Below are 27,661 nucleotides of genomic sequence, written 5' to 3' on the forward strand. Positions count from 1 at the left end.
TACTCTGTGTTAATATGTAAAATTTGTAGAGGTCTTGGGTGTGTTGAAAGAAAACTGCCAGAATGTTTCATTCCCAAAGTCTTATTTCAAAATTTATTGTGAAAAAGAGTACCATCCTAAATACTTTCTTTGATCCCATAAAACTAACATTATAAATTTTATCCCTGGACTATATAGTGTTGCCTTTCAGAATCACTGCTCTGTGGAAGTCATACACATCTTCCTTCCCCTTCTTAAAATAAAAAAAAGGCGTAAGTTTTAAAATTGTGCCTCACTGGAACAAAAACTGCATTTTTGTTCCAAAATTTGAGTGGACGTTTTCATATTTTGTATTTGCCAGTTTTACTAACTTTCTTGATAGTGAGAAAGAGATTCCTCAGGATCACGTGACTGTGTGAGCTGATCTCTGTATTTCTGAAGAATGAGCAGATCCTTTATTTCTGAGGAATGAGTGAATGTTACCCGCCGTTATGCACATATACCACTCTTCCTTATGCTGGATTGAAATATTAGTATATAAACATTCTCCCCTAGGAAAATGTTTCATGTTTATAGCCTGTTTTAATGTTTTTTTTTTTGATCAGTGACCTTGATTTCTATTTCTGAGGGTGGTACTTAGCCTTACACAATTAATTCTATCAGAAAAGCTTTGTTTAGCTGGTGGGTTTGGTTATATATCCTTGGTTTTAGCATTGGCACCATTTATATAGCTGTCTTAGGAACAGTTGTTTTCATTCAAACATTTGAGGGTAGTAATAGTAATAGCTCATACACATTACTATGCTGACTGTGTGTCAGGCACATATGAAGAAACTGAGGCCCATAGAGAGGTGAAGAGTATTGTCCTAGGTCATTCAGCTAGGAACTGAAAGCTCCAGGGTCTAGTCACTTAACCTCTATACTGTCCTGCTTTTTGTGAGGACGTTGCATGTGTTTTCTGTTGTAAGGTAAGATTGATGACCATAGTTCGTCATTAAAGAGCTTGTATAGGCTAACAAGAATGATGCTAATATATGTGATCTCAAATCATGTGTATTTCAAGGAACACTATTCCTACAAAAACCTCCAGGGTTCCATAATAAAAATTTCTGTAAATTACAGTATATTTTAGTTTACTCAAGGCTCTGAGGAGTCAAGAAGTGAAGAAACCTGAAACTCTTTATAACTCTTATTTCTCAGCTTTATTTAACCACAGAGCCCCCTTTTTTCACAAGGCAGTTAGTAACATCACTACTGCTATAAATTTCTGTGGGACACATGTCTAGGTCTAGAAACAGATGCTAATTGTAGTGATTTTAATGCACCTAGTTGCTTCTGGGCCCTTAATTTGATGTGTATTTCTATTTACTTGTGATAGATACTATTGCACACATTTTAAAAAGTGAGACATTTCTTTTGTTATGAGAGAGATTAATACTTATTGATAGTGGAGTTCAGGTGGTTTTAGCATTGTGTGTGATTGCAAAACTTCCTTACTCTAGGATTAATCAAGTATTATGGGGGAAGGGCAGGTTAATGGATGAGCAAATTTATTTTTCTTCATATTTCTTTTGTTTTCTTAGGTCTTATCATGGTTTTGGCTGGAGCCTCTGAATTTGATCCTCAGTATAATAAAGATGCCACAAGCAGACCAACAGATAATATTCTAATACCTCAGGTTAGGCCTGTCTCCTAAATTCCTTGATAAACATTTAAGAATATAAAGTTAATGCTTTTTTAAGTATACATATTTTTAAATAAATAAATAAATATATATTTATTTATTTATTTGGCTCTGTTGGGTCTTTTTTGCTGTGCTTGGGCTTTCTTTTTAGTTGCAGTGAGTGGGGGCTACTCTTGTGGTGCGTGGTGCGCGGGCTCCTCATTGCTGTGGCTTCTCTTGTGGAGCACAGGCTCTAGGCGCATGGGCTTCAGTAGTTGCAGCACATGGGCTCAGTAGTTGTGGCACACAGTCTTAGTTGCTCCACGGCATGTGGGATCTTCCTGGAACAGGGATCGAACCCGTGTCCCCTGCATTGGCAGGTGGATTCTCAACCACTGCGCCACCTAGGAAACCCCTTAAGTATACATTTTTTAATAATTATTTTATTTACTCTAGCTAATCAGAGAAATTGGCAGCATTAATTTAAAGAAGAATGAGCCTCCACTCACCTGTCCATATAGTCTGAAGGCCAGAGTTCTTTTACTGTCTCATCTTGCTAGAATGAAGATTCCTGAGACCCTTGAAGAAGGTATTTGTGATTCTAATATCTGTAGGGTTTTAGTGGTACAAAAGCAATGGATTTAATTAGACCTCATGGTGCAGTGTTTTTGTCACTGTTCTTTTTTTGCTCAATCAGATAATTACTCGAGGACCTTTTAAAAACAAATCTATATGCTACGTACATAATTACTTCACAAATTCTTTGAAGGTCTTGGTTAAGTCAGATGTTAAAATGTTGTATTTCAGGGAGAGAGAATACTCTGAGAAATGTTAAGGCAGTTGCAGATTATACAATAATTCCTGATAACTTTTTAAAAAAGGATTTTGTAAGCTTTTGGGGGGAAACAAAAATGGATTTCACAACAGATGTCTCAGTCACCATCACCACTACCACCATTATACTCCAGCAGCAGTTACTCTTTATTTAAAGCTTCATAAGTACTTGAAGCCATCTATTCTTAAAAGAAAAGCAGTAGATTGGGACAGTGGTGTTTCCAGGTATGTCATGAATTTGAGTGTCATCTTTTTTCACTTGCATTATTTCAATTGGAAGTTTTAAAAGAAAGTTATTATCCTTAGGGAATAAATTTTCTTTCTGAATGAACCAACCCTCCCTCCCCCCTTTAAGTCAGTAATGCAATCAAATGCCTTTGAAAACAAAGTCACTTGATGCTCAGTGATTAATGGTAGAATAGGCCACTTATGATGGTCTCAAGGAGCACTATTTAGGCATTGTTTATTCAAGTTGCAGGTTAACTAGTAATGCTGTTCCTAATGTTCTGCACAGATACGAAACCATCTCCACTTTTACCACTTATCTGAGAAACAGGAAACAAGTTTTGTTTAGGTTGAGTACCAGCCCCAGTGGATGATCTTAATGCGGCATAAATGAAAGAGTCTGTCTCCCATCTCCTCCTCATATCCTCCTCTCTCTCCATTTAGTTGACACTTCCTCTCAATCTTAGTCTTTGGACTTATCCATGATTATGGAAATTTAGGTGCACAAGAAGAAAAATTTTGAAGTTCTTAAATTAGTAAGATTATGATTAAATTTAAGGTTAAGACTGTTTCCAAAAAAAGATAGGAAGTAATTTATAAAGCCCAAGACCGTAACATTAGAAATTTGCCTTTGAAACATCTAATCTTAGGATTTTCTGACTGATTTGACATAGTGCTGCCAAGGAGAAACTATTATGTTCAACCTATAAAATTCTGAGGTCATGTGAAAAATTTGTGCGACAGCTTAAATTTAGCATTGGTCCTGCACTACAGGAGATAAAGATGTTCAAACTAGAAAAGAAGAATGCTTTGTTTCAGATATGTTATTGTTTTGCAGATCAGCAATTTATGTTGAAAAAATGCCCTGCCCTACTTCAAGAAATGGTTAATGTAATCTGCCAGCTGATAATAATGGCCCGGAGCCGTGAAGGTGAGGAAGAAGCATAATTATGTTGTACTTCTTCTTGCCAGCATATACACATGTTATAGTTTTAAGATCTATGGGTGCTTGGTTTAATTCTGTCTGTAAGATGAATCAGCTTTCCCAGTTTTGTTAAAGATTTTTCTGATTTCTTTCCTGTATTTTTCATTATGTAAAGTATCACAGCTTATGTTTTTTTTGAATTTAATTTTTCATTGTTTTATTGTTTATTGTTATTGTTTGCAAAGATTTAAAATAACCTTTTCCTTCCTCTGAATATTTTTACAGTTAGGTTAACAATGAATTTGAAATAATTCTTATAAGTGATGTAATAATGATTCATCTGACATGTGTTTTTTGCATGAAGGGAAAAAAGAACGCGGGAGTTTATGAGGAGTAATGGGAAGAGAGACCCTTTTTTTTCTTTAAGAACTTTTATTGAGATACAATTGACATACAATAAACTGCATATATTTAAAGTGTATAATTTGATATTTTTTTCCTTATTAGTAATGTATATATGGCAATCCCAATCTCCCAATTCATCCATTCCCCCTCCCGCCCCCCTTTCCCCACTTGGTGTCCATATGTCTGTTGTGGAAAGAGAGGCCGTTAAAAAAGGAGATAGTGGTGGTGCTTTGTTGTTACGGATGATGTCAGTATGTTCTTGATACCAGTGATGTCTGGTGATTTACTGTTTTTGGAAGCAATGCAAAGAATTTTTCTATTAAACTAATGTTTGTTGCTCGATAAATGTGCATTTGATCAAGTTTGTGTGTTTTCTGTGTCTTACGCAGTAACTTTTAAAGGAAATTCAACATTGTGGTTGTAAAATGTGCGGTGTTAAGGATGTTCACATTAATTTGTTTTTGTGATGAATTGTGTGCTCCTGAACATGTAAAAAGTCCAGCCCTGTTTTTGCTTTTCCTTCTATTCTTTCTAAGAAAGGGAGTTTCGTGCTCCAACTTTGGCATCCCTGGAAAACTGCATGAAGCTTTCCCAGATGGCTGTGCAAGGCCTTCAGCAGTTTAAGTCTCCCCTTCTGCAGCTCCCTCACATTGAAGAAGACAATCTTAGAAGAGTTTCTAATCATAAAAAGGTGATTTGCTACTTTAAAACTAGTTTTAAGCAGTTTGTCATGTCACTTAAAGGTAATATGAATGAAAAATTTTCTAGAAATGGTTACTATGAGCTTCTTAGATTTACAATGTTTTAAACATTCTAAAACTAGCCCTCAAGTGGTTCTGTTAACACTTTCTTGATTAGGTAGCTGTTCTATTATAATATTTTATTACTGTAGTGATTTTACTACTTTGGGGGTCAGTGCATTTTAGCAGTTAACACTTTGTTCTTTATGTTGCTAAAAATAAATGTACTAAGTAAAAATGCACTGTATACTTTCCATTTATTTCATTCCTGGCTTAAAGGTTGGGCAATAGTTTATTGGTTGAGTATGAACAAAAAAATTAAGCATTCAAAAAATAAGTAGATAAAGATAATTCTTATTTAGAAAGTAAAATCTGTATATAGATAATGAATCTTAAGATATAGCAAAAGTGTGTATAAATGAAAAACTTGAGAAAATACAAGAAAAAATTGAATGAAATTGTAATTTTGGTAGGAGATTGTAAACATTACTGTGATAGTGTTAAGGCAGAACTAATAAATATATGTTAGAAATTTGCATCAGAGTTCTCCCTTTTAAGTAAGTTTGTTACTTTTATAAATTTGATCACATTTTAAGTCATAAATGAAAACTTCAGAATTCAGAAGCAGGCATTTCACGTGACTCATGAGCTAATCCCTGTCTGTGAAAGTAAAAATTAATAACTAGCAAATACTCAGAAATTAAAAAACCCTCTCCTGAGTATCCACTTAGCTAGGATGTGTATTACTGCAATAACAGCTATGTTTAGAAAATAACGAAAATGAGAGTATTGCATAGTGAAACCTTAAGGGTGCATGCAGCTGTACTTGAAGGTAGATTCATACTCTTAGAGGTTTTTGTCATTAAAATTAAAAACAGAGTTCTGCAAACTGAACAAATCAAATGACAGTCATTCTTGCTTGGGTCAAGAGTCTATATGAATGTTATTTTTTTCCTCTAACTTTATTTTTTTCTAATTAAAAAAAATAACCGTGCATTAACTTTGTAATAAAAAAATTCCTAAATTTAAATTTCCTTGGAGAAAAAGGCCATGAAATGCAGTGAAGTTGTATTTTCTGCTTTAAAATGTATATAATCTTAACATTTTTCTGTAAGTTTTTGGATATTGTTTTAGTAAACATGCTAATAATATTCCTTTTATGAAGGGTTTTATGACTTTGGGGTTTATTTTCTTTCCTTCTCTTTTTAAATTTAGTACAAAATTAAGACTATCCAGGATTTGGTGAGTTTAAAAGAATCAGATCGTCACAGTCTATTGCACTTCCTTGAAGATGAAAAATATGAAGAGGTTATGGCTGTGCTTGGGAGTTTCCCATATGTGACTATGGACATAAAATCACAGGGTAAGTGGAAGGTTTCCCATTGCTTCCCTTTTGAGAAATTGGCTTTCGTTTATTTGGCTCAAGGTCCTCAAAACACTTCATTTAATAACTTTTAATTAGACTTTGCAGAACTGTAGTTTGTCAGATTTGCTGTGATGGAAGATGTTGTATACTTATTAGTTTTGAGAACCATACTTTTATTATCCTCCTAAGGGGATTAGGTTTGAGGACGCTTCTGTAGTTCAGCTTTCAGGAAGATCTTAACTTTTGAAAGAATGAAAGCGATTTCCAGATTTAATGGAAGATATTTGAAATATATTTATTGTTAGTATAAAATATGTACTTAGTTCTAAAATTAATTAAAAAAAAACCCGAACTTATTTATATTAATTAAGTCTTGAAAATCACCAAGCTCTGTGCTACATTTCACGTGTTTTTCTTGACTTGTATCTTTATGTCTGCTTGGAGTGAAAAAAATAGAGATTATTTTTCTACCTACATAATTGTCCTGTGAGCTCTCATTTTAGAGCTGACTATGATATCTTAGAATGGTGACAGAATTAGAGATTATTCTGCTCCATTCCTTCATTGCGACATTGTTCTGAGCTGTGACATTTACTAAGTTGCCGTTGTGAGAACATTCTTGTGGGACCAAAAATACAAGGATGTGTTAGGAGTGGTTTCTGTTTTTAAAGGGCATATAGTTGAGTTTATTTTATTATTAGATCTTTGGGGATGTGTGTAACAAATATGGTTTTAAAATATTAAACAATTGCAAAACATTGCAAAAAATATTTTTAAGGTGCTTTTTAATATACATAATATTTAGAAGTTCTTGCCTTAAAAAAATATCTTTACTGTTGCTTAGAATACTGGTTTCAATTATTTTATTCTCACAGGAGGCAGTTGATCATACAGGTAAAATCTTGTGAGTATAAAGTATGCACAATTCAATAGAGTGACAGAATCCTGTTTTTATATGAGAGAAAGCTATGGTAGTCCTAACATTATACTGTTTTAAAAGACCTGGGTTTGAAACTTGGCAGTGCCAGTGTAGCCATTTTGTGACCTTGGGCATTTTACTTTATTTCTGAACCTCAGTGTCTTATTTTTTTATTTAAAAAAATCCGCCCCCCCCTTTTTTAAAGTGTACAATTTGATATTTTTTTCTTATTAGTCATCTATTTTATATATATTAAGGTACATATGGCAGTCCCAATCTCCCAATTCATCCCACCCCAGCCCCCTGCTTTCCCCCCTAGGTGTCCATATGTTTGTTCTCTACATCTGTGTCTCTGTTTCTGCCTTGCCTCAGTGTCTTTTTTAAAGAAATGATAATAATGCTTCCTAGAGCTAATTTAAGGATTAAATGAGTACATTGTTGAAGGCATCTACTAGAGAGCTTTTTACAGAGTAGATAATCAATGTTATTTTTTATTTAGTAGGTTTAAAACTCTGTATGTTTGAAAAACTGAAATACCAGATTGATTTGGAGAAGTTTTGCTGTTTGCCTTGACATAGAGCTTGATTTTTATTTATTTATTTATTTTTCTTTTCCCTTACAGTGTTGGATGATGAGGACAGCAACAACATCACAGTAGGCTCCTTAGTTACAGTGTTGGTTAAACTGACAAGGCAAACAATGGCAGTAAGTAGTCTGTTTGTATTTTTATGCTTTAAGAGTTATATATTAAGGTTTTTAAATTTATTTTCTCATTTTAAGTTATACATTCTCAAAGTCAAAACTATTGTAGTTTTGCAAATCTAACTTTGCAGGTTCTGTTAGATGTTTTGAAATTTTAAATTAATTTTCATAGGTTTCATGTTAGTTTTCACACACACACACACACACACAAAGTTGAAAAATAGATGAATTCTTCATGTGATGATTTGTTAATAACTCCCTATAAAACATTATAATAAAAAGGTAATGTAGGTATCGTTCTTAAACGTAAAGTGTTATACAGATTATTGATTATTGTTGAGAATTTCATTACCTACTCCTTTTTAGTCAATTCTTGAGAATTTACTCCCATTTATTTTTATTTTTAAAAGTGCAGTAAAAATAGCTTTTTTTCCTAACTGTGTGAAAAATTCATGCTGTCTGGGAAAAAAAATTTAGGCAATGCAGAAAAGTATAGGAAGAAATTAGAATCACCTAAATTTCTACCTCTCTGAGATCATTAGTTTTGAAGTTCACCCCTTTGGCTAGCGTAATGCATGAATACCCACAGAGTTAAATGACATTTTTATCATGGATCCCTTATTTCACCTTTGCTCCCTCGGGAAACCTCCTTGTCAAACCCAGATGACCAGAATTCAGTCTTGTGTGAATCCTTTTGTATCTTTCACCATGCTCATTTACTGTCTGGACCTTTTCAGTGCATATATGTACCTGCACATATATGTATACTGGTACTTTTCTCATTCTTTTTCAGTAAATCCAGTCATTTTGTATATCTTTGCTGCACCTTGTTTTTCTCAGTTTCTGTTACATATTTATATTATCTCCCAAGCCAGGTGTAACTCCCAAGTTTCAACTATAGTCTTAACTTGTTTTTAGTGGACTGTGTAGTATTTCACCTGTTTTATTCAGCAAGTGGTAGATTTTAATCTGTTTTATTCTGGGGTCTATGGGCATCTGTAGGAAACATACGCTGCATTTAAAACCCATGTCTAAAACCTCAGGTAGGTATGGGGCTTCCTAGGTGGCACAGTGGTTGAGAATCCGCCTACCAATGCAGGGGACACGGGTTCGATCCCTGCTCCAGGAAGATCCCACATGCTGCAGAGCAACTAAGCCAGTGCGCCACAAAAAAATAAAAATAAAACCTCATGTAGGAAAAGCATAGTTTGTAATAGGACATATCAAATCAAAGATATTGACTTTATGGTAGCAAGTGGTAAGGAAGCATTTGTATCATGGACTCTGAATGAGAGTTGTCTCCTGGGAGAAGAGGAAGCTCTAAGCCAGTGGCCAGGATTGAGTTTAGAATCCAAACTCACACTGCCCACATGCTTTGGAATTCCCAGCCTGAGCACAAAATTGGCTTTGGGCTGTTGACACTTCTCAGGTAATTGGTAGAAGAAAAAGCAAAAGTACCCTGGAGGAAGGGAAAGAATCAAGTATTTATCTTTCAGTTCTTGTATCAATTGAATCTCAGCATAATTAGGTATTAGAACCCAACTAATATATGAAGAAATGAAGCAGAAATGATAGAATTAGGCTGGGGGCTGGCAGACTTTTTCTATGAAAGTCCAGTTAGTAATTAGAGATATGTTCGGTTTTTACAGGCCACATAGGCTCTTTAGCAACTGCTGAACTCACGACTGGGCATAGTTGTGTTCTAATAAAACTTTGTTTAAAAAGCAAGCAATGGCCATCGTTTACTGACCCCTGCATTAGGCCAGCAGTTTAGAGCCCAACAGTTATTGTTTTCACTTGTCAGCTTTAATAATTCTAGGAAGTTTATGAAATACAACCCATATCACTTGTCAGATTCTTACTGAATTCTTACTGGATTTCAAATCCTAAATTTATAGCTTCTGTACTGACTCTAAATGGATTCTTTGGTGGGTGGGTACGTTTTTAGGATATGTAGATTTTCTTGGTGTCCCATTTCTTAGTTATATGTAAGTTACATGAGCAATATCACTTATAATCATAAATAAGCTTAATATTGGTCTCGTGAAATTTTAATGTTAGAGAATAATGTAATATATTCAAATTCTTATAACTTTAAAATGGTCATGTCTGATTACTATTAGAATAAAAGTAGAAATTTAAATTATGAAATGACTGATTTTATAATGAGTTTACATATTTTAAAGCATTGCATTTACAAATTTATGTAGAATGTACTTTTCAAAATATATTCAAGACAGATGTGAGATTTCCAAAGGACATTTCAGAATTTGTAAAGTGTCATATAGTGATTGCTAAATTTGCACGTATAAATTAGTAATTGCTTGAAGTCTCCTGTCTATCCGTGTTTTTGTCCCCCAGTTGTCAACAGTTAAAAAACTTGTTGATAATATATATTGAAAAATTGCTTTATCTGAAAGATAAATACAGGTTGACAGACTTTGTATTTTTCTTCTCACTACCTGTAGGAAGTATTTGAAAAGGAGCAGTCCATCTGTGCTGCCGAGGAACAGCCTGCAGAAGATGCGGTAAAAACTTCAGTTTTCCTACCTGTCTTTCCTGGTGAAAGAACTGTTTTGTTTAGTTCTCTGATTGATTATATTGCTGTGGGAGAGTAATTCACTTTACCAAAACATTTATTAGTTTAGCCGTTTCCATCTAAAGTTTACTATGACTCCCAAATGAAGCTAGTGCTACAACTTCTGAGTGTGTATGTGTGTTGTGATTTACAGCAGGGTGATACTAACAAGAACAGGACAAAAGGAGGATGGCAACAGAAGAGTAAAGGACCCAAGAAAACTGCTAAATCAAAAAAAAAGAAACCTTTGAAAAAAAAACCTACAGCTGTGCCCTTATCACAGCCAAAGCAACAGAAACAAAAGCAGGCTAATGGAGTCGTTGGGAGTGTAAGTTTATTATCTTACGTAAAGGTTATTGTTATTATCATCTTTATTGAGGTCTAACATACACTAAAATGTTCAGATCTTGTATGTTACAACTCCTGAAGTTTATCATGTACCCATGATACCCAGATCAAGATATAAAAGCTTTCCAGCTCTCTGAAGGCTCCCTTGTGCGCTTCTCAGTCAGTGACCCCTCCGTCCCCCCCCACCCCCTTCCCCACTATTCTATTCTTACCATAGATTAGCTTTACTTATTCTTAAAATTCCTGTAGGTGGAATTGTCTGGCTGCTTTCTTTCAACATAGTGTGTTTGACATTCATCTGTATAGGAGCTGTGTGTGTGTGTATGTGTGTGTGTGTGTGTGTGTGTGTGTGTGTGTGTCAGTGTCAGAGAGAGAGAGATTCCATTATATGAATATACCACAGGTTATCCGTTCTGTGATTGGTGGACATGTGGGTTTTTCTAGTTTTTGCCTATTATGAATAAAGGTGTTCTGCTTTTGTACATGTCATTTTGTGGACATTCATTTTTCTTGGATATATACCTAGCAGTGGAATTGCTGGGTCCTAAAATAGGTGTATGTTTAATTTGTTGAAAGAGCCCATTTTCTAAAGTTGTACCATTTTATGCTCCTACCAGCAAAATATGAGTCCAGTTGTTTCACATCCTCACCAATACTTGGTTTTACCAGTCTTTTTTATTTTAGCCACTGTGATGGGTCTGTAGTGGTATCTGTGTGTATGTGTGTGTGTGTGTGTGTGTGTGTTCATATGTGTGGTTTTATTTATATTTACCTGATGACTGAAGATATTGAGCACCTTTTCATATGCATACTGGCCATTTGGATATCCTCTTTTATTTTGGGGTTGTCTTCTTATGGATTTGTAGGATTCCTTTATGTCTTTTGGATATGAGTCCCCAGTGTAACTCTCTTAATGGAGCTTTTGATGGTTCTTAATTTTAATAAAGTCTGTTTCATCAATCTTTATGGTTAGTGCTTTTGTGTGCTGTTAAAGGCATCTCTGCCTATCCCAGGGACACAAGGACAGGGAGATATTTTTGTTTTCTTCTATAAATATTATTATTTTACGTGTTAAATTTAACTCGGTGTTACATCTTAAATTTTTGTGAAGAGTGTGAGATTGGAATTATGGACCACTTATATATTTTAGCACTGTTTATTGGAAAGATCATTCTTCCCTCTCTGAATTGCAATAGTGATTTGTTGTAAAACAAGTTACCATAACTGTATCTGTGAAAATCGGTTCATGGACTCTCTAGTCCATTCCATTGATTATTTGTCTCTTCTTGTACCAGTACCACATTATCTTAATTATTGTGACTTTATTTAAAGTCTTAAAATGTGGTAGTGTAAGTCCTCAAACTCTTTTTTCACTTCTTCAAAATTGTCTTGACTACTTTAGGTCCTTTGCATTTCCAGCTAAAATTTTAGAATAAGCTTGACAATTTCCACCAGAAAAATGCTGCTGAAATTTAGATTGGTATTGTGTTTAATCTCTGGTTCAAAATGGAAGAATTCACAGGTTAGCAATATTGACTCTTTTTATTCATAATTATGCTTCATCTTTATTAACTTGGATCTTCCTTAATTTTTCTCAGCAGTGTTTTGAGATTTCCATTGGCAGAGGGTACGACACGTCTTTCATTAGATTTGCTCCTGTGTTTTTGATCCTTTTTAGTGCTATTGCAAATAACATTAAAAAAAATTCATTCTTCAGTGTTCATTGCTGATGTGTGGAAATATAGTTGCCTTCTAAATGTTTACCTTGTATCAAGGATTCTTGATCAATTGACAGTAACTCTATTTGTAGCTATTAAAAAAAAGGTTTTCTACATACACAGTCATGCCACCTGGGAATAAAGACAGCTTTACTTTAATCTTTACACTCTTTCTTCCTTTCTGCCTTACTGTACTGGCTAGAACTTTCAGTGTAATGCTGGTTAGAAGTGAAGGTGGTGGTCACCCGTGTCTTCTTGTTGATCTCATGGAGAGAGCAAAGGTTATTTCACCACTAAGTATGATGTTAGCTATGGGGTTTTTGTAGATATTCTTTATCAGGTTAAGGAGGTGTTCCCTCTATTCCCAGTTTGGTTTTTTATCATGAGATGATTGTATGATTTTTTTCCCTCCTTTCTGTTAATGTGATTAATTATACTGATGAATTAAAAAATTTTAAACTAGCCTTGTATTCCTGGAACAAATCTCATTTGGTGATAACATGTTTTTTTTGAGGGGGGAGGGGGTTTGTTTTTTAAATATTTATCTGGATTTAGTAATATTTTGTTTAGGATTCCTGCATCTCTTTTTATGAGAGGATATTAATTTGTCATTCTTCTTTCTTGTAATATTCTTGCCAGGTTTTGGATCACGTTTATGGTGGCCTCATAAAACAAGTTAGGGATCATTCTCTTTTCCCTGTAAGGGTGTGTAAGATTGGATTTGTTTCTTATTTGGAAGAATTTTCTAGAGAAGCCATATGGGCTTGGAGTTTGAAAAAGGATTTAGTTGTAGAGTCCATTTCTTTAACATATTCCACTTCTTTTTCTTATCAGTTTCAATTTTGTTTTTCAAGGCCTTTGTCCATTTTCTCAAGTTGTCAAATTTATTGACAGTTATTCATAATATCCTTATTTTCAGTGTCTTTTGGATCTGTAGTTATGTCTCTTTTATTCCTAATATTGGTAATTTGTATTGTATTGTCTCTTTTTTTCTTCGATCAATCTTGCCTAATAAAATCTATCAATTTTATTAATCTTTTTAAAGAACCAACGTTTGGTTTTGTTTGGGTTTCCCTTTTGTATATCTGCTTTCTTTTTAAGTGATTTCTGATCTGTATTATTTACTCCTACTTTCTTTACATTTAATTTGCTGTTCTTTTTCTTGCTTCTTGAAAATGGACTAATAAGTATTTTGTCTGGGACATTGACTTTCCTTATTGCATTATACTCCTTATTGAAGATAAATATTAAATTTCCAAAGCAGTACTTTTCTATAAACTTCTCATTTCTCCTCCTCAAACAAAATATATTGATTTTGAAAAATGAGCCATCTTAGCTATTGTGGTAGTATATTTTGCAAATAGAAGTAAAATATTTTTGTTTTACAAACTACGAAGACTGAATAAAATAACTGACAAATGGACAAATAAGCCAAATGTTAAACGTCTTCAGTCTGACTCCCACATATTCATAAGAATGTTGGTAATTCTCTAAAAATTCTGTGTGAATATTGAAATTGTAATCTTGAGTCAGTTTAATTATAATGACAGTAAATTAGTTTCAGGGACTCAGAAGGATATATTTATTGAAATAGTCAGAACTTTTGTGGTTGCTTTTTTCCTTTTAGGAAGCTGCAGTAAAGGAAGATGAAGAAGAAGTTTCTGACAAAGGCAGTGACTCTGAGGAAGAAGAAACCAATAGAGACTCTCAAAGTGAAAAAGATGATGGTAGTGACAGAGATTCTGATCGAGAGCAAGATGAAAAACAAAGCAAGGATGATGAAGCAGTAAGACTTATATGTTTAAATAACTGGAATTATACCTCTGATGATAGTTTTGGTTTCTGTTATTGTTTTTTGCCTTTGCTTGCTTTTTTTGCTTGTCTTAAACAATACTAGCATATTTTATAATCTTACATTACTTTTACAGAATGTTTTTGAAGGATGGTAATTATAATTATAAAGAAAAATTATTTCTAACAAGGATTGGAAATCCTAATTTTCTTAAATCTTAAATTGTTAGATAGAGTAGGACCTGGGTCTGAGGTAAAGTCAGTTTGTTCTCTTAAGGCAATTTTCTGTTTTGGAGATTATCTGGAAATATGAGTAAGGATAGGGGGATTATGAAGTAGGTAGCAGTTACTTGGAAGAGGATCTCAAAAGCTCCAGGATATGTTTAGGGTCAAGAAACATTATTGTGGGCTCTAATGTCAAGAGGCTGGTTAAAGGAAAAGCTAACATTTACAGAATGCCACCTTGTTTCAAGAGGTATATAAGATGTTGAGGAAAGGGCTGTTCCTAAGGAATTAAGATAGTGAGGGTAAAGGGAATAGAAAAAAAAAAAAAATTCATGGCATGGCATTAAGTTGCCTGTGATTTTTGAGAAGGCTGTAGAAGAGAATATTTGGTGGACAAATAACAGTCCTTAGAGGCTCACTGCAAGCGAACTGTGTGACCTGATGAGCTGTTGTCTTTGCGTTTGTGGTTCTCCTGACTGGGTCACTGATCTAAAGGTAACCCTTGTGGTTTAGGAACTGAAAAGTGATTCCCTGAATAGCCTCTGAAGTAAAAGCAGAGGCCAAAAAAAGGGAAAAGGTAAAGGACAAAGGATAAAAGTATAAGGAAATAATGTACGTGCCCTTGGGAATGGTGGGAGAAAAATAAGGATGACTGTTTTTAGTGGTTGCTGGCCCTTGAATGTTTTTGTACTTTGAGAATTAAGTTGATTGCCAGGAAATTAAAACCTATCAAAGAAATTATTTTCCACCCTTGCTTTGAGAAAGAGTTGACATGTTTCTTTCTGACTTATATTAGGGTTAGTAGAGGTGACTGTTAGGGTTTTGATAAACTAGTTTCTTCAGATGACCAAAAGTATATTCATTCAATTGACAAATAATTATACAAGTAACAAATAGTTACTCATTATCTGTCACATTGCAAACACTGTGTAGGTGATAGGGATGCAAAACCAAATGTGAAACAGTTTCTGCCTTTGAATGATAGTAGCCTAATGGAGAAGGCAGACTGGTAAGTAAGCAAAAGACTATGCACATTGTGCAGAGGGCAGTGATGGCACAAAGGAAGGAGTGATCAACTCAGCTCTGAGGTAGAGGACGATTTGTGGGACTCAGGAACTTACACTTTAGACTTCAGCTGCTCCTGAAAGAATAATGAGTAGGAATTTTCCAGGTAGAGTAAAAAGAAAACAAAAGTCCAAACAGGGTTTAGGAGGAGTGAAGTAGCTGGTGAGGTCAGAGAAGTCTAGGTAGTTTGAAATGACTAGAATAAAAAGTGCAGGGAGGGAAGCAGTGATAGAAGACTATAGAGACTGGCCCAGGTCAGGTCATGATTGACAGTGTAGTTCATGTTGCATGGGTAGGTTTGATTTATGAAAAGAAGCATTGTATGTTTTGAGCAGGGAAATGATCAGATTTGTGGGAGTGAACTCGGTAGTAGTTAGCATTGTTAGGAATAACATCTGGAAGAAGACGGACACCCCTCAAAATGATTGAAAACATGCCTGATTTCAAGTATTTTAATTTTCACTTTTTAGGAGTGGCAAGAATTACAACAAAGTATACAGCGAAAGGAGCGAGCTCTACTGGAAACCAAATCAAAGATAACACATCCTGTTTATAGTCTTTACTTTCCTGAGGTGAGTTATACACAGCCTAGTGTTTTCCTTACTCTATTCAAATATTTCTTAGTTGCTTTTTATCTCTCTGTAGTGTGTATTGGCTCAAATGTGCTGAATGTGGTCTGTTCTTGATAGGCAACATTTCTGAAGCCTGTGTCTCAGTATGAATGACTTTTAGTGAACGTGTTGTTTACAGGAGGGTTGTTAACTTTTTAAATACTTGTCTGTTTTCCTGGGTTTCTATCTTTCCTGCACCCATGTTACTGAGGGTTGTGCTTAATGATGATTTCTCATTCGCAGTTCAGGCAGTCTTAGGCACACAAGTGCTTATTTTGCCTATGATTATATGGCTCTTGTGAATCTCACACTTCTGTCATGTTTTAAATAGGATGAAAATGTTCCTAAATTTTCCCCATGGGTTTTCTCTGAGGGTCCTACACTGGCCACCTGGAGCCACAAGACCCAGTCTGATAATTGCAAGAGCGGTGGGAAGAGGCGAGCCCGTGGCTGAGGGACCCGCTAAGTTCAGTAAGAGCTGAGCGCCAAGCTCAGGACAGATCGTTGCAATGCTGCTTGTTCCCTTGTGCTTGTTTACTTTGTGGTTGTGGCCTGCTCAACTTTAGATCTCTTTGATAGGCTATGTCGTTTGTCTTTCGAATGAATTTGGGATCTGCTTGATGTATTGCTTTTGCGGATGATTCTCTCTGTGGCTAGAGGTCAGGGACTGGTTGCCTCTTAGTTTAGGGAAGCTGTTCCACAGACTGCCTCGCAGCTTTACCACAGAACCTTCTGCTCACCACTCATGTTTGGCAGGTGATTTCATGTATAAATCTGCTTTCTGCTCTAGGATGTCAATAGGTAGTTGCTGGGGGCTGCTGAAGGCAAATTCCGAAGTAATTTGGCTCTTCTAATAATAAATGAGTGGCTCTGCACAGACTTCTGTTTTGACTTGGAGAGAAGTCAGCCCAGGATTCCATCTTACTGTGCACGCTGATCTTCTGGCATGTCCTGAGCTATAGCCCATCTGTTAGGGGCATTTTGCCCATTGCAGTGTAGTCTGCCAATACCAAAGCTCCTGAAGTCAAGTGAATAAATTCCACTCATTGATTGGTTTTAAAAGTACCATGGGATGCTGCAAGCTGCATAATCTGTACCCTTATAATAGACAGCTTCATTTTAGACCATGCTCAGTTAATAGGCAAAGCATTCATTTATTGCCTTAGAACATTTTAGCATTGAACATGCCTTCTTGTAATTTCATCTGCATGGTAAATATCTCAAAGTGCCATTTATCAGGTAAACTTTATTTAGGATTTTGCTAATATCTACCTGTCTACCTTCCCACGTACCTACCTAACTACCACACTACCCACTTAAGTTACTTAAAATTTTATGTTAATAATTGACTTACATGTTATTGAAATTCATATATTTAAGAAGCTAAGAATGGTTGGGAACCTCACACAACAGAAAAACAGTTTTGTTTAAAGTGCAAATAACTCATGGTAGAACGTCTTTCCCCCTTTCACTGTGTGCATCAGGAGAGTCTAGGTGCAGTGCCATGGATTGACAGTCACTAGCTTCTTAATAGTGTTGTTGAGTGAATCTCATTTTAATCAAATAGCATGGGCGGAGGGAATGGGGTGGGAGGCATTCTTTAAGTGGAGATAAAGAATAAGTGCACATTCTTGAACATACCCCTCTGCTTCTCATATTACATACATGTTCTGTTAATGATATTTCTGATGAGATGTCAGACCACTTAAATAGTAGAGATGTTTACCTCATTTCATTAATAATCATAACTTTTTTTTTTTTTCTGGCACACGGGCTTAGTTGCTCCGTGGCATGTGGGATCTTCCTGGAGCTGGGATCGAACCCGTGACCTCTGCATTGTCAGGCGGATTCTTTTTTTTTTTTTTTAATTTAATTAATTAATTAATTAATTAATTAATTTTTTGGGGGGGGGTACACCAGGTTCAATCATCCGTTTTTATACACATATCCCCATCTTCCCTCCCTTCCTTGACTCCCCCCCCCCAAGCCCCCCCCACCCTCCCCGCCCCAGTCCTCAAAGGCATCTTCCATCCTCGAGTTGGACTCCCTTTGTTATACAACAACCACTGTGCCACCTAGGAAGCCCAATAATCATAACTTTTAAAATTATTATTGAAATATAGTTGACATACAACATTATGTTAGTTTCAGGTGTACCATGTAGTGATTTGACATTTGCACACATTATGAAATGATCACCACAATAAGTCTAGTAACCGTCATTCCCATATGGAGTTATTACAGTGTTATTGGTCATATTCCTCATGCTATATATTACAGCGCGCCATGGCTTATTTATCTTATAACTGGAGGTTTGTACTTCTTAATTTCCTTCACTTGTTTCCCCCCCACCCCCACCCCTCTGGCAACCACATGTTTGTTCTCTGTATCTATGAGTCTGTTTTCATTTTGTTTTGTTTTGGTTTTTAGATTCTACGAATAAGTGAGAGCATATGGTATTTGTCTTTCTCTGACTTCACTTAGCATGATATCCTCTAGCTCCATCCGCGTTGTTCAAATGTCAAGATTTCAATTCTTTTTTATGGCTAAGTAATATTCCATTGTGTATATGTACCACATCTTCTTTGTCTGTTCATCCATCAGTGGACACTTCGGTTACTTCCATATCTTGACTATTGTAAATAATGATGCAGTGAATTGATGTGCACATATCTTTTCAAATTAGCATCTTTGTTTTCTTGGGGTAAATTGTCAGAAGTGAAATTGCTAAATCATGTGGTAGTTGTATTTTTAATTTTCTGATGATTCTCCATGCTGTTTTCCATAGTGGCTATATCAACATAACTGTAATTTTATAGCACTCTGTGTCCTAGGCAATTTAACGGATATTTTATTTGTATTATCTCAGTTTATCTTCACACAGCTTGAGGTAGGCATTCATCACTTAACAGAGAAAAGAGGTGAGGTTTAGAGACGTGAAATAATCGGGTCTGGATGGCTTTAAAACAGGCATTGGCAGACTACTGCCAGTAGATAAATCTGCCTCCCAGCCTGTTTTATAAATGAAGTATTACTGTAAATGAAGTTTTATTGGAACAGAGTCACACTCATTCTTTTGGCAGTATAATGGCAGAGTTGAGTAGTTGCAGCAAAGATGCTAGCCCACAAAGGCCAGGTATTTATACAGTTGGCCCTCTGTATCTGTGGGTTCTGCATCTGCAAATACAGAGAGGGCCAACTGTACCATGACATTTTATGTAAGAGACTTGAGCATCTGTGAACTTTGGTATCCTGGAGATGGGATGGTCCTGGAAACAATCTCCTGTGAGGTACAGCTGTACTCCATTTTGAGTCTGTTATGCTTTTTTACGCATTTTGTGTGTGCAAAACACACCTAGACAAACATGCATATACACATATTCCTATTGTGGTAGTCCTAACCCTTGGGTTAAGCAGAAGTTGGGTTAATCATGCACTTGTGATTTATTATTCTGCTTATTAATGTTTCAGTGCCTGGTAGTTTAAGGCATTTAAACAAAAGCTTTTAGCTGCACTTCGTGTGGCATTATTAGAAAGATAATAAAGCAAATTTTAATGTCTTAGGATTGAAATAAAATAGAAAGTGCAAGTGATTTTGGCTTAAAAACAAACATTTTTCCTGTGAAACTATTTTCAGTAAAGAGTTATTTTTTTAACCTTCTTTTGGATAATTGAGACTTTAGAATAGTCTAGTGTTGTTTTGGTTATTTGGAATATCCTAGAGTTTATTTTATTTTTAGCTCCAAAACATTTTTTATATGCCATTTTAGAAAGATACCGTCTCTACCCACTTCTTGAATGGTGAATGTGAAGCAGATGACTGTTTAGTTACTGACCTGTGCTGTAATACAGTGATGGTTGCTGAGCACACTGAAGTTTGGTGCTTCCAGACTGGTCTTCTAATTTTTTTTCTGATAGATTTTTGTCTCCTGTCAATGCCCCCTGCTGTCATTGTGCATTCTCTTGGCAGTATCTTTACCTAGCTCTTTTCTGTTCCTAGTCTTCTATGAAGTACAACTAAAAATGCTGAGCTTATTAAAATCATATGCAGTAAAAGGTATAAATAGGCTCTTAGAATCTGAGATGCTCTCTTATGAGTAATGTGTTTTTAATATATTGACTTCTGATATTGTTGCCCAAGTCCCTTCCACTCCTACTTTCTGGCTTTGCTTGTAACTAAGCAAAGATTAGTAAGATTATTTGCTAAATGATATTGTAATAGTTCATACTGTTTTCTTTTTAGGATATCTTTTGTCATTTATGCTTAATCAGGAGTTTTTAATACAGAGGTTCATCAGTAGGGTTTAAAGGGCCATTTGAAACCCAAAGTTACATACAAAATTCTTCAGGGGAGCAGATCTACAAATGGTTAAGAATAATTTATTAATTCAGTAAATACTTGTTGACATCTATTTTGTACCAGGCACTGTGTCTGTTCTGGGGGTACAACAATGAATAAAACAAGGACAATACAGTTGGTCCTCTGCATTTGTGGGTTTTGCATGTGTGGATTTGACCAATTGTGGATTGAAAATGTTAAGGAGGGAGGACATTCCAGAAAGTTCCAAAAGGCAAAACTTGAATTTGCTGGGTACTGGCATAGCGTTTACATTGTGTTAGATATTATAAGTAACCTAGAGATGAGATAAATTATATGCAGATACACTACCAGTTTACATAAGGGATTTGAGCATTCATGGATTTTGGTATCCGCATTGTGGGGGTGGGAAGGAGCGTGTCTGGAACGCTTAGTTACCAAGGAATAACCATACCCCTAAAATGAGACAAAGCAAAACTGTAATTCTTTCTGATTATTTTTATTCTTCTCTTTTTTTTTTTGCAGGAAAAACAAGAATGGTGGTGGCTTTATATCGCAGATAGGAAGGAACAGACATTAATATCTATGCCGTATCATGTGTGTACACTAAAAGATACAGAAGAGGTAATTATCCAAGAACATTATTTGAATAGAAAACAGTGTAGAAATCAGTTTATTGTATTTGGCTTATTGCATTTTATTTGATACATTTGATAACTATTCTCTGACATCTTTCGGAGGGAGCTCATTGGAAATTTATGAAGTATTGAGTTGTTAAAGGTAGACAACTTAGTAGTCTTTTAAAACCTTGTTCTCAGCTTATTTTGGGGAATTTTCACTGTTACTGTTTAAGAACACATGCCTTACCTTATCTTCAGAATTTAATTATGTTTTACAAAAATCCATGATTTTTATCCTTGTTGGGTTAGTTCTCAGATATATACCTTTTGTCTTAAAAACATGTAAGAACTGGTGACTCTTTTTTTTAGAGTGGAATTTTTTATTGCATTGCATTATCCACTGTCAGTGACATCACTAATATAGCATTGTGATGAACATATTTTGCCCTTGCAGTTTCTTGTTTTTCTTCTTGATTTTTTTATGTTTAGGTTCTGTCTGCCTGGACTTGGTGGACAAGTTTGAATTTCAAGATAGTTCTGTGATGATGATTTTTAATCCAAAAAGTTTTTTCCCATCTTTCTAACCAAGTAGTACATGTATGAAGTAGTTTATTGTTGTTTGACACTTAGTGCCAACTTAAGGGTATTTCTTTGGCAGAGTAATTTTAACATTTTTTAAAATTTAAATTTGACCTCTTTTTGAATGGATAATGCATTCACCTGGTTAATATTTCAGGAGATATACAAAAGTGCACACACTGAAACATCTTGCATCCCTGTCTCTCAGTCACCCATTCTGCTTCCTGGAGACCATCAGTGTTACCAAATTTTTATGTATTCTTATGTGGTATTATATATATATTACAAGCAAATACGTAGGTGTATTCTCCCCAGTTTTGCACAAAAAAGTAGCGTATACCATGTTCTGCACCTTACCTTTTCTCTCAGTGATGTAACTTGGAATTTGCACCATGTTAATACAGAAAACGATTCCTCATTTTTTACAGCTGCATGTTCTTTTGTTTGGAAATTTATTTATTCAGCACTCAGCTGTTTACAAGATGTTCCTTTTGCTGCAGCGAATCACCACATGTCATTTTGCACATGTGCAAACATATCTATAGGATAAATTCATAGAGGTAGAATTAATGAATCAGAGGCTCTGCGCATATGTAATTTTGATAGATGTTGCTAAATGTTTATTTCTCCATAGGGAGAGTGAATGTTCAAGTATATGCCCATTGCCTCTCAGTGGGCAAGATGTATACAAACGTTGCAAGCATATTATCATGCCCCCCGTAGACCGTTCATCTATGAGTTTTCACCTCTTTCTTTTTTAATTTTTCATGCCATTGACAGTTTTGAAGAGTCCAGGCAAGGTATTTTATAGAATATCCTTTGATTTGAATTTGTCTTATTAGTTACTCATGGTCATATTCACCTCAAATATTTTTGGCAAAAATACTGCACAGGTGATGTAACCTTCTTAGTGCATCACATCAGGGGCACATTATGTCAGTTTGCCTGATAATGGTGATGTGTTATGTTTGATCATTTAGCTAAGGCTTTTCTCTGTTGTAACAAGTATGTCTTCCTCCAATCTGTGGGGTGATACTTGGACACTATGAGAATACCCTGTCCTCCAACAGTCTTTTATTCATTCATTCTAGCATTTTAGCATGATTCATGCCTGAATCAATTTTTACTGTGCTGGTTGTATTCAGTGTAGTTTTAATTTTATATTTCTCTTAAGAGTGAAGCTGAACATCTTTCATTGTGTTTGAATCATATTTCTTTGTGTGTCTGTTTGTGACCATTGTTCATTTTTGTTGGATTATTGGTCTTTTAGATTGGTTTGGGGACTTTTTTTTTTTTAATAATATGAAATCAGCCCTTTGTGTGTGTTGCAGATATTCTCCCCAGTTTGTTTTACTATCATGGTGGTTTTTACCAAGCAGAAATAGAAATATTTACTCATTTGTTTATCCATTGGTTTATTTTGGTGTTTGATGGTGTGATTTAGTAATTCTTTTCTTTTATGATTTCTGGATTTGGTGTTACAGTTAGAAAGGCCAAACATTGAGATTAATTAAAAAAAAATTCTCCCATGGTATTTTCTAGCTTGGTTGTTTTAATGGCAAATTTTAATGTATAATCTTGCCTACAAAATCTGGATTTTGGAAGGTGGAGGCAGATTACCAGAACACCTAACTGTCATCATAAAAATTTATTCGTCCTTTGTCCAAGCAGAATAGAAACTTCTAAGTGTCTGTAACTCTTTGAAATTCATTATTATATGATAGGAAATAACGTGTCTTTTTGACCTTTTAAGGCATTGCACTGTAAAGGAAAAACGTATTTCTCCCATGTGTTTCTCCTTTATTCTAACACTGCCACACTCACAACACTTCTGATACCAATTTGTGGATTTTTCCCTACACCAAGCAGTTCTCTGTGACACCAGCTGAGTGTCCTGTGGTTTAACTCAGTGCTGATACTACCCGGATATATACCTCAGATTAAGGGTTCAGTCCCACAAGGCTGCCATTCCCCTGCTCCCTATCTTTAGATGCCAGTCACAAGTCCCAGGTTGTCACCTATACTTCTGACCAACTGGCTGTAAATCATGGTTCCCATGATCCCCTCCTTGGGTTCAGTACTTTGCTAAATTGGCTCACAGAACTGAGGGAAACGTATTTACCAGTTTATTATGAAAATAATATGATAGAGGATATAGATGAATATCCAGATGGAAGGAATACCTAGGGCAGGGTATGTGGGAAAGGCATGGAGCTTTCTTGCTCTTTCTGAGCAATCCACTCTCCCAGTACTTCCACGTGTTCATAACTTGGAAGCTTCCTGAACTCCTGCTTTGGGGATTTTTATGGAGGCTTTATCACATAGGCATAATTGATCATTAACTCAGTTTTCCGCTCCTCTCTGGAGAATGGGAGGTGGGACTAAAAGTTCCAGGCCTCTAATCATGGCTTGGGCTTTCTTGTGACCAGTTCCTTATCTAGGAGCCCACCAAAGGCCCTCATTGGAAGAGAATTCATTCTTATCCAGGAAATTCCAAGGAATTCATAAGCTCAGTGTCAGGAACCAGAGCCAAAGACCAAATATTAAAACAAAAGATGCTCCTTGTGCTCTAAAGATATTACAGGGTTTGAGGAGCTCTGTGCCCGGAACTGAGGGCAGAGACCAATATATATATTTTCTATTATCTCACAACATTTGTCCTAGAAATAAGAAAATTTGGCAAGAACTATTTCCTGTCTGGTGAAGTCTGTTTTAGTCCAACATTTCATTTATTTTACTTTTATGTCCCACTTCATTTCTTCAGGTTGTCAAGATGTGATGGTCAACATAGAACTTGGTTGCTTTAAATATGCTTTCTTGGATTGTGAAGATAAAAATTAACCCCATCAATTATGCCTACTTTGGTTTCCTTTTTGTGTAGTAGATATATGACATAAACATCATATATGTATGTATCTGTTGTTGTTAGAACTTTTGTAACATTTGCTGGACCTCCTGTGTCGTCTCAGTAAACTCTAGCTATTAAGTACTCTGGTCTAAATATTTTAGGAGTGAGCTGTTGTTTCTTCCATTCCTCAAGATACAGATTTTAAGTGCTGATTTTATCTTCTAGGTAGAACTGAAGTTTCCTGCACCAGGCAAGCCTGGAAATTATCAGTATACAGTGTTCCTAAGATCAGACTCCTATATGGGTTTGGATCAGATTAAACCACTGAAGGTGAGAATAATGACTCTGCAGTAAATATGGTTGTCTATTTAAATAAGTGCTTAATATACTAGGGAAGCTTTTCTGGTTTCGAAATGTAGAATAATAGAAAAAGAGGTCATCTCATACTTTTATGTAATATACTTGATGAACTGCTCTTTCAGTAATAAACTTAAGTTGTGTTAAAGGAGTATAATGATTTAGAACCTTGAGTATAACTTATGTGATACGTTTTAGTGTGCTGTAATATGCTGTAACTTTACAGGGCCTCACCAAATGAGTTCTGTTTTCTTTAGAAAAGCAGGTGTTTTCCCACAGATTCCATTGGAGTGTATTGTGTGAGTATCACTTGAAGCACACTCCCATCAGTGTTTACCATTTCACTTGAGCTTTTTATAAAAGGCATGCTATTGTGTTAGAGAAATTGTGCTGAAGAAGTGTTGTTTCACTGTGTACTGGAGACCCGAGTAAAGGGCGCCAGCAAAGGTGTGCCTTTTTTCCCCCACGAGGGTACTTTCTTTCCATGGGCTATAGAATGTTACTTCATGAGTGTGGAGGCTTTGGAAGTCACATTTGAGTTTTTCTTCCATCAGTAGAAGACTTATTAAGACATTACTCAGTGTTCTTGCTCAGGAATCACAATTATTCACCTTTCATGCCACAGAATAAATAGTATAGCTCCTATAAAATCACTATCAAACTACATTAGAGATTTAATAATAATTGAATACTTACATGTTAGTAGACTCACCTTTTTACTTTCTGGGATGAATATCTGTTCTAAATGTGTTAAATTTAGAGTTAAAAGCATAAAATCTATTTCTTTATGATTGCTGCGGTCAAAGAAAACCTTTTCTTTACCAGGTGTTTCTTCCATTATTCCTCCCCAAATTTCTAATGTCTACATTTAATTCTTTTTGATAGTTGGAAGTTCATGAGGCTAAGCCTGTGCCAGAAAATCACCCACAGTGGGATACAGCAGTAGAGGGGGATGAAGACCAGGAGGACAGCGAGGGCTTTGAAGATAGCTTTGAGGAAGAGGAAGAAGAGGAGGAAGGTGACGACTGAGCAGTGCTACGAATGGACCACAATATTTGCAGATTTTTGCTGTTTTGGAAGTGTATAATAAACCAGAAACAGTGCAGAACTAATGTTGAGGGAGGTGTTAGTTCTTTACTAGAAATGGGTGCATAATATAACTAGGCAGTGGTGGTACCTTGGTACAGTATGAAAAATGCTTAAGGCTTGTGAAAGCCTATCACGTATGGGATGGTGCATTTATTTCATCTGCAAATGATAATAAACCCTTTGTTATAACTGTCCAGAAGTGTGGGCTATGTATTATCTGATCATTTATGGTCCCAGTAAAAGTAAAGGTACATGAAAAACAATCTATAAATGAGCGACTTTTCTTTGTTTAGCTTTAGTTTTAACAAACATTAAAGTATGATAAACACCACAAATGTTTTAAGTAACATCTGCTCAAGTTTTAATCTATCGATAAGCTCTATTATTCATTTATTGACATTTTGCAGTGATACAAGACTATTTATAACAGCTCCATTCATAGCTTTAAACATTTTATTTTTGCCTATCTTGGTCGTAAGTTGGCAATTCTGTCACATTCCACATAATATAGAGGGCTACATTTTGGGATTTTCCTTTTCTTAATTGCCCAGAGTTATCAGTTTGATTATAAAAATGGCTTTTAATGGCTTAAAACATTTTTAAGCCTCTATTTTAGCAGATCATTGCAGGATCTAATTCTTTTTATAAGCTATAGATCTAAAAATGATTGTGGGACCATATGTTCTCTGATGTTGGTGACTTATGTTATTAAATCTTTTTTAAAAGGTTCACTATAAAAGCTGAAATACATTCTTAGCTTTTAATCTACCTGACTATCAGAAGCCTTTTAAGGAAAAATATAACATGAAAAGGAGGCATTTTTTTGTATTCATTTTGGACTCCTGTCAATAAAATAGAAGTTTGACTCATTTTACGTTTGTAGTGGTGTGTGTCTTTTTACTCCCAGAAAGGGATGTAATAGGATAACTCATTCTTTTATTTTTCAACTAAAAATTTAAGAGTAATGTGCATAACTGCTGAAGTGATTGCTATTTCTGTATACTATAGAGGAACCCATGGTAGAGAGGAATTTCCCCCTCACACACTCACACAGTACAACCTGGAAGAATAGTGCTTATAAAGAGCAGAAATGTGTACATGATGAATTATTGAGGTAAGATGAATATTATTATTACTAGATATGGAGGAAGCATAAGTCTCAATTACAGGACTGATTGTGATAATCCTGTCCTACCAAAATCTCCATAGACCAAAGTACTCTCGGAATACTAACTTGTAACCCAGTTTACTTAAAAGGTTGCCACTTTCCATGCAGAATTACCATTAGTATTTTGTTACTGCAGTAGTTGGAAGTAATTTGAAACTTACCCAAAACTTGAAATTTTTTTTGGTTCTAAATTTAGGATGTAATATTTCCTATAATATGGTCAAAGCAGTTTTTTTCACTGGAACCTCCATCACCTATTTTTCTTTTAAAGGTGTTAGTGAGACCCTTCCTTGGCAAGCAGGAACGCCGCTGAGGATTTGTTTCATTTTATAAGTAGAGGGTGGGTTTAATTTTCGAGTCAGATTTTCTGGGAAGCTGATGGTCACCTAAGTGAGGTGGAAGGGAGTGAGCCAACCTGTATCATCCAGTGAAATGAGAGGTTAGAGAAAACACAGGTGGTGGAAAGGCAAAGAAAGTGAGCAAATGAAACTGTAATTCTAGTGGATATTTTGTCTTAAAGAGGCTTTATAAGTTATTCAAACAACTGGCTTCTTTCTGATTTTAAGGCTGAAGGATGATTTCACAACC

At 35.4% G+C, this 27,661-nt stretch overlaps 1 protein-coding gene across 1 annotated transcript in view; it reads left to right on the plus strand.

The window, feature by feature from the left end:
- The window catches only part of SEC63 (SEC63 homolog, protein translocation regulator), a 60,725-nt gene extending 33,946 nt beyond the window's left edge, over positions 1 to 26,779 (plus strand). Inside the window, exons 9-21 of the mRNA XM_057739093.1 lie at positions 1,563 to 1,657; positions 2,099 to 2,231; positions 3,540 to 3,632; positions 4,568 to 4,722; positions 5,987 to 6,134; positions 7,679 to 7,761; positions 10,227 to 10,286; positions 10,491 to 10,664; positions 14,030 to 14,188; positions 15,954 to 16,055; positions 20,938 to 21,036; positions 24,685 to 24,789; positions 25,702 to 26,779. Coding sequence (XP_057595076.1) covers positions 1,563 to 1,657; positions 2,099 to 2,231; positions 3,540 to 3,632; positions 4,568 to 4,722; positions 5,987 to 6,134; positions 7,679 to 7,761; positions 10,227 to 10,286; positions 10,491 to 10,664; positions 14,030 to 14,188; positions 15,954 to 16,055; positions 20,938 to 21,036; positions 24,685 to 24,789; positions 25,702 to 25,845 — 1,550 coding nt within the window. The 3' untranslated portion in view covers positions 25,846 to 26,779. The remainder of the gene's footprint in view (positions 1 to 1,562; positions 1,658 to 2,098; positions 2,232 to 3,539; positions 3,633 to 4,567; positions 4,723 to 5,986; positions 6,135 to 7,678; positions 7,762 to 10,226; positions 10,287 to 10,490; positions 10,665 to 14,029; positions 14,189 to 15,953; positions 16,056 to 20,937; positions 21,037 to 24,684; positions 24,790 to 25,701) is intronic.
- Positions 26,780 to 27,661: the final 882 nt, after the last annotated feature.

Source organism: Hippopotamus amphibius, chromosome 6, assembly GCF_030028045.1.
Source record: "Hippopotamus amphibius kiboko isolate mHipAmp2 chromosome 6, mHipAmp2.hap2, whole genome shotgun sequence".
In the NCBI taxonomy this organism is placed as follows: domain Eukaryota; kingdom Metazoa; phylum Chordata; class Mammalia; order Artiodactyla; family Hippopotamidae; genus Hippopotamus; species Hippopotamus amphibius.